This window comes from Martes martes (genome assembly GCF_963455335.1).
Source record: "Martes martes genome assembly, chromosome: 8".
NCBI lineage: Eukaryota > Metazoa > Chordata > Mammalia > Carnivora > Mustelidae > Martes > Martes martes.
The window spans coordinates 19,860,028-19,870,648 of NC_137895.1; the positions used below are offsets into that span (position 1 = coordinate 19,860,028).

Below are 10,621 nucleotides of genomic sequence, written 5' to 3' on the forward strand. Positions count from 1 at the left end.
GAAGCAAGTGCAGGAGGATCTAATATCATACATTTCAGAAACTCTTCTCAGTTTCATCTTATTATTTTAACTCTTTGGGGGCCATTCTGATTTTTTCCACTTTTTTTGTGTGTCTGAGATTCCCAACTCCCCCAACCTTTTTTTTTTTTTTTAAATGAGGCTGAGCCTAAAAACTAATCATAATTTTACCTCTTCCATCAGGCCCCACTTAACACTCCTACACAGCATCTCCTGGACTTGTTCGTATGCCCTGGTTTTTCTAAGTGCTCAGCAAATGGTTCTGAAATAATATCGACACATTCACATGGCAAGTATCAGAAGTGCCCAAATACTGTTAGCCAAATTCAGGCCCAATAAAAACCAAATTTTTTTATACGTTGTCAGGACATTTTTATTATGGTATTTTTAATTTTATTATGGTATTTTTAATTTTATTATGGTATTTTTAATTTTATTATGGTATTTTTAATGTGTTGAGTAATATTTTAAATTTGTTGGGCAAACTGCCACTTGCTACATTTATCTTCAGGTAATATGGTATTTGATCCTTGCTGCATCCTTGTGAAATTGGTTCTGCAGGCATGATTTTCTATTTCACACATGGGAAAACTGACCAGCAGGTCTCTCCATGGTGTGGTGCAGCCCCATGGGAACCCAAGCCTTTCACTTCTAAACCCAGAGCTCCTCCATTCTAGCACAAGCACCTCTAGGCCTTGAGGAAATTCTGCAAACGGGCTGCAAAAAACAAAAACGAAAGAAACTTACTTTTTGCAAACAAGATGGAAATGAATAACAATGCAAACATCTGCAAAGAACTCATATGTAATAAACATAAGGATCTACTGGCAAGATAGGTTTTAGAACATAGGCTCCATTCAATATTCTTTAAAATGGACGCCTAGCATGGAAGGCCTAAAATATTTCCATTGTATTCCTGCTATCCAACCTTAATTTGAATTAGTTCCCCACAGAACCTATACTCAAATATGATTATAAAAGGGATTTCACTATTTGGAGAGCAAAGAAAGCAGTGTCACAGAATGTGCAATGAGTTATTTATCCCATGTACTCCACATTAAAGCTAAAAATGCGAGTGAACCTCCTCTGCCTCCTATCCTGTCCCCACTGAGCCCACGGGGTGCGGTGCTTCTGAGCAACAGTAGTCCGAAGCTGACGTTATTTACTCTCATTTCCGACACAAGTCAAATACGCACAGCTAAAATCCGTCGGCTTTCGGGATCCCTGGGTCGCGACAGTAAGGATTATCCCCTTGCTAATACCTTAGTTTGTTTTGCATGTCAATGAAGCAAAGAGGAAGTTATCTCTTGGAAGTAACTTATCTTTGATCAGTGTTACCAGTAATTTCAGGTCACTAGCACAACCTTGAGAAACGATTATAAAAGCGTCCAAAGGGTAACTCGGGCTTGGCCAACCCGACCGCAGGCCGCGGTGCCCGGCCGGCGGGAGATTGGGGGCGTTCAGTCCCCCCCAGAGTGCAAAGTAACCGGCGGCTTATCCATCCCACAGCTCCGCGCCAGACCGGGGTGGAGGCCGGGCTGACAGGGCCCCGGCTCTCAGTGGCCAAGGGAGGCTGGAGTAGACCGGGGCTGAGGTAGTGACCTTGACAACCCCTCTGCCGCCGGGGAGGCTCGGGGTAGAAGCGGACCTGAGGTAGCGGCGCGACAGCCTCCAGGCGGCCCGGGGGAGTCTCGGGGCGGACGCGGCGCGGGGCAGTGGCTGTGTCTGTCCCCCACCCCGCCCAGGGAGGGTCATCCGCGCGGGGGTCTCCCCGCTCCCCGGGCGCCTCCAGCGGCGGGACAGCTGCGCACTGGGGCGGGGCTGGGATTGGGAACGCGGGGTTCCCGGGACAGCAGTTGGGGGTCCCTCCTCCGCGGCCGAGGCGCCCGGCGCGGGCAGCGAGCGGAAGGCGGGCCCTACCTCCTCGGTGGCCGTGGGGCAGTAGGAGATGAGCAGGAGGGTGGTTAGCAGGTTGATGGCCAGGCCCAGGAGGGTGATGGAGTTGGGGGCCATCCACAGCGGGATCCACTGGAGCAGCCAGGTCCAGTAGATCTGCAGCGGCGGCTCGAGCAGCGAGACGCCCGCCGCGCTGTAGCGGTGCTCCTCCAGCCGCCGCAGCTGCGCCGCGCTCAGCGGCTCGGCCAGCGCCTTCAGCCAGCGCGGCGCCGGCCTGCCCCCAGCGCCCGCCGCCATGGCCGCCTGCGGGCCCCGCCGCTGCGAGGGAGCGCGGCCGGTACCGGGCGCCAGGGCGGGGGAAAGGTGGAGGGAGGGGCCCGCGGGCCCCGGCCTGCGCTGACCGGGTGGAACTAGACGGTCGGGCCGGCTCGGGCAAGGTCGAGGTCGGGCCGGGCTGCCCCAGGTCCCGGGGCCCCTGCGGGCCGCGGGTGCGACCGCCGGGGGTGGGCGGGGCCTCCGAGGAGGGGAACTTAGGGGAGGGGTTGGGGAGAGTACGGCTAGGTGTCAGGGAGGGTTGGGCCGGTACTCGCAAGCCACCAAGTTACCACTAGGGTCCTGCAGACAGTAACTTCCTGGTGGGCGTGCCAGAGCCCTGACTCCCCCAAGGGGCTGGCTGATGCACCTGCCTCCAAAGGTTCCATTCTTCTCCAGGGACGTCTGGCCGCGCTCTCGTGATTAAAGGACCCTCCCAGGCTGGGCAGTTAGAGGCTGCTTCCTCCAACGTGTGGTCTTGTGCACAGCTCTGTTCTAGTGTGGGTATCTCTGGCCTTTGGCTAACCACTGCCGGATGACGCTGCCTATGGAGTCTGGGAGGAGGGGGAGGGGGTTTTGTGAGAACATGATTTTTGCACGTCTTGGGTCACTGGCCTAATGACCCCATCTGTCTGCCCAAAAAGAGGTCCTGCTTGATAAACACACAACAAAAACAATTCTTCCAACCCTGAGGACAGGGTCCCTGCCATTCATTAGCTCTACAGAACACTCCCTGGGGGTTCAAGGTTCAGGGTTCAGAGACCAAGGTGTTGAAAAGAAAAACCAGGACTTTGAAACATTTGCTGAAAAGGGGACTGAATGGCTGAAACCCAAATGCTCCCCACCTTTCCCCCCCCCCCCCCCAGAGCATCCAATACCAGTAACTGGATATTTTTACACGCAGCTTTCTCTGGGAATAGAGGACATGGATCCAGGCAATGTGCTCCCATTGCGGAGTGGACTAAGCACACTTGCCACACAATGGTAGTTCAGCAGCCCCTTACCTCACAATGCACCCATTTAGGCAGGGGACATCTTGTCATAAACATTTCACAGCCTGAGATAAGACTGCCACTTGCCTTTTTTTCACTTCCTGGTCCTGATCTTTATGCAGCTTTCTAAGGCAGAGAACAAGCTCAGAAACTGCTTTGGAGATAGTGTGTTAAGCAACGTCTCTCAGCAGATGCAGTTTGTCCCACAGGATTCATTACAACACTCTGAGAGGAGTCAGCAAACCACTGCCCAGCCCACCACCTGTTTTAGTATAGCCTATGAGCTAAGTGGCTGAAAAATGGCTGAAAAAAAATCAAAAGAATTTTTTTTGATGTGAAATTATATGAAATTCAAACTTCAGTGCCATGGATAAAGCCATGCTTATGCCTCACATATTGTTTACACTACTTTACCACTCCAAAAGCAGAGTTCAGTGGTTGTGACAGACACTGGCTTGCAAACACTGGAATATTTACAGTCTGGGCCGTCACAGGAAAGAGTTTGGCAATCCCTTCCTTAGAGCAATATGAAGGTTCCTACAGACCTAACCATCCATTGAATATACATCTCCTAATCTTTAACGTGAAAAAAAAAAAGGTGCTGAAAAATGCAGGAAAGGAATCAGAATGACAGATCCACTTTTAACTATGCTGGTTTTATGTACAGTAAACTTGGGGACGTCGGTTTTTTAATTTATCAATGCCATGAATAATCCAAGGAGAAATCCTTTTCCACAATAAATTTAACTACATTACAGTTAATTTTTAGTGTATATCAAAGCATCAAAGGAGAATGAAAAGACAACCCACAAGCCAGGAAAAGGCATTTCTCTCAATTTCCTCAATTTTCCTCAATGCCTCAAGGCATCTCCATTGACTAGTACCCAGATTATATAAAGAATTCCTAAAAATCAGTGAGAAACAAAAACACTCAACTGGGCTTACATTCAGATACCTGTAACAAAAATCCCCCAAATTTGGTGACTTAAACAGAATAAATATTTATTTTTTTTCTTGCATAAGTCTAGAATTATGGTGGCTTCATGATCACCAGGAACTCAGGCTCTTTTGTCTTCAGCTCCAATATCCTGTCTCTGACTTACACCTATAAAATAGGTCATCTCTTGGTTCTGAATGGCTGCTGGAGCTCCAGCCATCCTATTTGCACTCCAAGTAGCAGCAAAGAGAAAGAGGGTGAAAAAAAAACTTGGATACCACTCAGCTGAGCCCCAAAGTAAGGTGCTTTTCTAGAATTCCCAAATGACACTTCTACATACATCCCACTGGCCAGAACTTAATCATGTGGCCTACCTGAGTGCAAATGTTAGCAAGGAGGAATAGATGAGACAATCATTTTGAAAAACAATCTGGCATTATCTGGTAAAGTTGAAGATGCACACACTTTAACACCACAATTCTGATCCAGGAGTATATCCTAGAGAAATTGTTGCACATGTGCCCTAGAAGACAGGTGTAAGAATATTCACAGCATCTTTGTACAATAATCAACAAGTATAAATATCCTAAATGTCCAATAATGCTAAATGGATACCCTGAGGTATTTTCGTATAATTTAATATTACACAGAAAGTTTAATATAGCAGTAGAAAATTGATAAACCATAGCTACACTTATTACACGGATGGATTGCATAAGTATAATGTTGACAGAGGGAAAAAAGGTTATAGAAAAAATGCACACAGTATGATTTCACTCATATGAAGGTTGAAAACATGCATGACTTTGCATTTAGGAGTATGTACATATGTGACCATGTGTGACAAAGCTATGAGAAAAGGAAATAAATGACACATACGATTACAGAAATGGGATTGTAGAAGTGCACACAGATTGCTTCCGAAGTATCGATAATTATATTAGGATACAAAACCACACGGCCTAAATATGATGTAAGTGTATTTTTCTCTCACCTAGTGTCAGGCGATTCTGGGCTGCCATGGCAATGCCAAAATGCCAAAGACACAGATTTCTTCCATTTTATTAGTCTGCCTCATTACGATGTTGCCCCTTGCCCTTGTGGTCAAAAGTGGCTAACCACAAGTTCTAATCAGTTGGAACGGGAAAAAAGAGAAGGCAATGCTGCATTCATTTTCCCTACTTGGGCGAGGTCTACGGTGTACACCTTCTGCTCTCATCCTATTGGCCAGAACCTGGTCACGTGACTGTGCAAAGCTGCAAAAAAGGCTGGAAATGTAGTTTTTAGCTGGGCAACCATTTGCCCCACTAAATGATTTCTATTACTACTGTAAAGTGGGAAAATGGATATTGGAGGGCCCTCTTGCTATCTCGGCCACAATATTTAAACTAGGTAGTAAGAACATGGTTTTCATTTTATTATTTATGTTATATATGTATAATCATTTTCTTTTGCAGATATGGAATATTTTATTATTTATTTATTTATTTTTAAGATTTTATTTATTTATTTATTTATTAGAGAGAGAGAGCGAGCGCACACAAGCTGGGGCAGCAGCAATGGGAGAGGGAGAAGCAGGCCCTCTGCTGAGCAGGGTGTCTGTTGGGGGGACTCTATCTCAGGACTCTGGGATCATGACCTGAGCTTAAGGTAGATACTTAACTGACTGAGCCACCCACGCACCCCTGGAATATTTTATAATTAAAAAGTAAAAGTAATTAAAAAATTAAAAAATTAAAAGCACATTTTTTAAAATATATTTTTTTATTTTTTTATAAACATATAATGTATTATTAGCCCCAGGGGTACAGGTCTGTGAATCGCCAGGTTTACATACTTCACAGCACTCACCATTGCACATACCCTCCCCAATGTCCATAACCCAAACACCCTCTCCCTACCCCTCCCCCCAACCCTCAGTTTGTTTTGTGACATTAAGAGTCTCTTATGGTTTGTCTCCCTCCCAATCCCATCTTGTTTCTTTTATTCTTTTCCTACCCCCCAAACCCCCCACGTTGCATCTGCACTTCCTCATATCAGGGAGATCATATGATAGTTATCTTTCTCCGATTGACTTACTTCGCTAAGCATAATACCCTCTAGTCCCATCCACATCATCTAAAAGCACATTTTTAAAACTCGTGCTCCTAAGCTGATTTCCCCGTGGTTTTTTTTTTTTGTTTTTTTGTTTTTTGTTTTTGTTTTGTTTTGTTTTGTTTTTTAACAGATTTTTGGAAATTTCAAATGAATTCAAGACATACTAAGGCCAACCTATCTAGTGTCAAAGGAAAGTAGATTAGAGATTTCCTATTATTTTATCTCCTGCATCATGGCTCCCTTTGATTATCATGGTTTATTACATAGTGATTGACGTACACAAATTTTCCTTTTCTTGAACTAACATGGTAGCTTACATTGATGAGCTCCAATGAGGCACTATTCTAAGAATGAGGAGTAATTTCATTTAATATTCACAGAAATCCTGTGAAGTAGATATAATTATTTCCTCATTTTGCAGATTTTTTTCACTGGAGCCCAGTGAGGTTCAATAACTTGCTAAGACTGCACAACTAGAAAAGCGATAAAGTTGGGACTCAAGACCACATAGCTGATTCCAAACCCTATACTCCTAACCATTGCTAAATGCCACCTAATAAATTATATATATTAAATATTGGACTTACTGTCAGAGAAAGACAAATACCATATGATTTCACATATATGTGGAATCTAAGAAACAAAACATATGAATGAACAAAAAGAGAGAGGGAAGGGAAAACAAAAAAAAGAGAGGGAAGCAAACCATAAGAGACCATTAACTACAGCGAACAAACTGAGGGTTACTGGAGGGGAAGTGGGTGGGGGATGGGCTAAATGGGTGATGGACATTAAGAAAGGCTCTTGTGTTGAGCACTGGGTATTGTCTGTAAGGGATAAATCATTAAATTCTACTCTTGAAACCAATAAATAAATAAACATATACAAAAATAAAAAACCAAATAAATATTGGACTTAGATAGGAATTTTTGTCAATATCGAACAGTCCAGTTTCTGTAGATTTTGCGCCATTCTAAATATTATGTAAAAAATTGTTTTACCTAAATACTAAAGCTGATGATGAATTCCCCTGTTCAGATGCCTTTGGTAAAATCCAACCTCCCTTGCTTGGTATTTGAAGGCTAAATCTATTTTTCCAGTTTTACCTCCCAAATGTCTCTTCTTCCCTCAATCCCCTCTCTGAGTCCCATGCTCCAGCTTCCATTAGCTAGCTGTTCCCAAACACACCCAGTGCTTTCTCACACCCTGATTTGTTCCCTGGGCTAGGGAAGTAGCCTCCATCTCTCATTACCTCTAAAGCATTGCTCATTTGTCCAGGCTCAGCTTAAATTCCACCTTCTCTGAGATGACCTTTCACATTCTTCCAGTTTGACCTCTCCTGCTTCCACACAACCAGAGACTTTGTACCTGTATTCCAATCTGTCTTTGGTCACTCACTTATGTATCAATCTGCCTCTCACCCAGCTTATAGAGTACCAAGACCACAGCCCTGCACTGAGTGCGTTCCTCAATGCCTGGCACTCAGCAGACATCCATCCATACTTCTAAAAAAATTTAATTTTGAAATAATTATAGAGTCAGAAAGTTGCAAAAATAATACAGAGAGATCTCTTGTACTCTTCACCCAACCTCCCCCAATTGTAACATCTTAATATATTCATAGTACAATAGGCCCATAAAGTTTTTTTATTATTATTCTTTTTTTTTAAAGATTTTATTTATTTATTTGACAGACAGAGATCACAAGTAGGCAGAGAGGCAGGCAGAGAGAGAAAGAAGCAGGCTCCCCGCTGATCAGAGAGCCCGATGCGGGGCTCGATCCCAGGACTCTGGGATCACAACCGGAGCCGAAGGCAGAGGCTTTAACCCACTGAGCCACCCAGGCACCCCCTTTATTATTATTCTTATTTAAGATTTTATTTATTTATTTGACAGAGAGAGAGAGAGACCATAAGTAGGCAGAGAGGCAGGCGGAGAGAGAAGGGGAAGCAGGCTCCCTGCGGAGCAGAGGGCTCTATCCCAGGACCCTGAGATCATGACCTGGGCCGAAGGCAGAGGCCCAACCCACTGAGCCACCCAGGTGCCCCAAGGCCCAAACATTTTTATTCCCTTGTTTAGCTGAATTGAATTTCTTTCCCCAAAGAGAAAGGATACCTTGGTTTTACCACTGGTTCTCTTTGTGTATGTCACTTTCACTCACATTGCAAAACTCCTTCAGCATCCTCAACATCTCAGCTACTTCCCATGAAATATAACACAGTAGCCTCACAGATTAGGTGCATCTGTTGTGATATAACCACTTCAAAAGCCACGGACTTTTATTGGTTTGGAAAAAGGCTTGGGTTGAAATCAAGGAATCCACTCGCCAGATTTTTGGTGTAGCAGAATGTTATCATTTAAGGAGTCAAGCTCTCTCTGTGTTTAGAGGTTTAGACTCATAGGCTGGAGTATTTCTAAAGATTAGAATGATTTTCCAGTATGAAGACTCGTCTTTTTTCATTTACTTCCTTTGATCTAATTTATGTTTTTATAGTTTTGTACTTTGAGACTATAAAGTCTACAAATTTATAGAACTATGATACCTTACAAAATGCATGAGTAGACATGCAGTGTTTACTAATAGATTGCCAAAAACATTTGCTCTCCTCTTTTACAAATGCTTGATTTCCTGGACGAGATCAGAAATAAAATTTCACAATACGGTCTCTGAGAAGTTGTAATTGTGCTTTTTATCTGAAATTGCGAAAGCAATTTAGGATTAAGGAAATTGATTTCCCTCAGAGACAGTTCTTAGCACTCTTTTTTGTATCCTTTAACCGTTTTTATTTATTATCCTTTTCTGAGTTCACATCCTTCTGCTTTAAAATTTTTCCACAGTATGATTTGAGGAGCGTGAGAGGGAATGCCCTTCCTCAAAAATTCCTTCTTCAGCAGTCTAGGGGGCCTGAAATCCCAAGAGTTATTCCTTTATTCAGGTTAGGACTTTTAGGAGTAACAGGTCAGGTCACATTTCATTTTTTTTTGTAAAGTGGTCAGATTTTATTTATATGTAATTGTATTTATGATTTAATTTTCTTATAAACAATACCTTTCTCATAATATTATGTGAGGATTAAATGACATAATGCTTAGAAAGCAATTAGCACAGTACTCAGCATGGTAGGCACTCAATAAATGTTAACAATTGTTACTATTTAACTTCTATAACATTTTCCCATTTTAAAAATTTTAATTCAATTAATTGACATATAATGTGTTACTGGTTTCAGAGATGGAGGTCAGTGATTTATCAGGTTTTGTTTTTTTTTTTAAAGATTTTATTTATTTATTTGAGAGAAAGAGAGAGGGCATGCACACTAAGGGGGGTAGGGAGAAGGAGGCCCTCCATCCAGTAAGGAGCCCAATGTGGGACTTGATCTTAGGACCCTGGGATCATGACCTGAGCCAAAGGCAGATGGTTAGCAGACTGAGCCACCCAGGCATCCCAGTGACTCATTGGTCTTATATGATACCCAGTGCTCATTACATCACGTACCCTCCTTAATATTTATCACCCAGTTACCCATCCCTACACTCCCCTCCCCTCCATCAACCCTGTTTGTTTCCTATGATTAAGAGTCTCTTATTGGTTTGTCTCTTTCTCTGATTTTGTCTTATTTTTTTCCTCTCTTCCCTTATGATCCTCTGTTTTGTTTCTTAAATTCCACATATTAGTGAGGTCATATGATAATTGTCTTTCTCTGATTGACTTATTTCACTAGGCATAATGCCCTCTGGTTTCATCCGTGTCATTGCAAATGGGAAGATTTCATTTTTTGATGGCTACATAGTATTCCATTGTGTATTACACCACGTCTTCCTTATCCATTCATCTGTCCATGGACAACTGGGCTCTTTCCATAGTTTGGCTGTTGTGGACATTGCTGCTGTAAAGAGATCACTACATTTGTATCTTTGGGGTATATGCCCAGTAAATTGCTTGGTCATACAGTAGCTCTATTTTCAACTTTTTTTTTTTTTTAAGATTTTATTGATTCATTTGACAAACAGAGATCACAAGTAGACAGAGAAGCAGGCAGAGAGAGAGGAGGAAGCAGGCTCCCCGCTGAGCAGAAAGCCCGATGCGGGGGTCGATCCCAGGATCCTGGGATCATGACCTGAGCCGAAAGCAGAGGTTTTAACCCACTGAGCCACCCAGGCGCCCCTATTTTCAACTTTCTGAGGAACTTCCATACTGTTTTCCAGTGTCTGCACCAGCTTGCATTTCCACCAGCAATGTAGGAGGGTTCCCCTTTCTCCACATCCTTGCCAACATCTGTTGTTTCCTGGCTTGTTAGTTTTAGCCATACTGACTGGTGTGAGGTGGTATCTCATTGTTCTTTTGATTTGTATTTCCCTGATGCCAAGT

The 10,621-nt window shown here is 43.5% G+C and overlaps 1 protein-coding gene across 2 annotated transcripts in view; it reads right to left on the reverse strand.

Moving 5' to 3' along the window:
* CHPT1 (choline phosphotransferase 1) overlaps positions 1 to 2,414 on the reverse strand; it is a 31,834-nt gene extending 29,420 nt beyond the window's left edge. Inside the window, exon 1 of one of the 2 annotated variants that reach the window (XR_013967267.1) lies at positions 1,939 to 2,413. Coding sequence is in view for 1 of the 2 variants with exons in the window: in XM_080811276.1 (XP_080667402.1) it covers positions 1,939 to 2,211 (273 nt within the window). In the remaining variant the exon portion in view is untranslated. Of the gene's footprint in view, positions 1 to 1,938 lie in introns of both variants that reach the window. The other variant, XM_080811276.1, reaches the window with a different exon arrangement.
* Between the last annotated feature and the right edge of the window lie 8,207 nt (positions 2,415 to 10,621).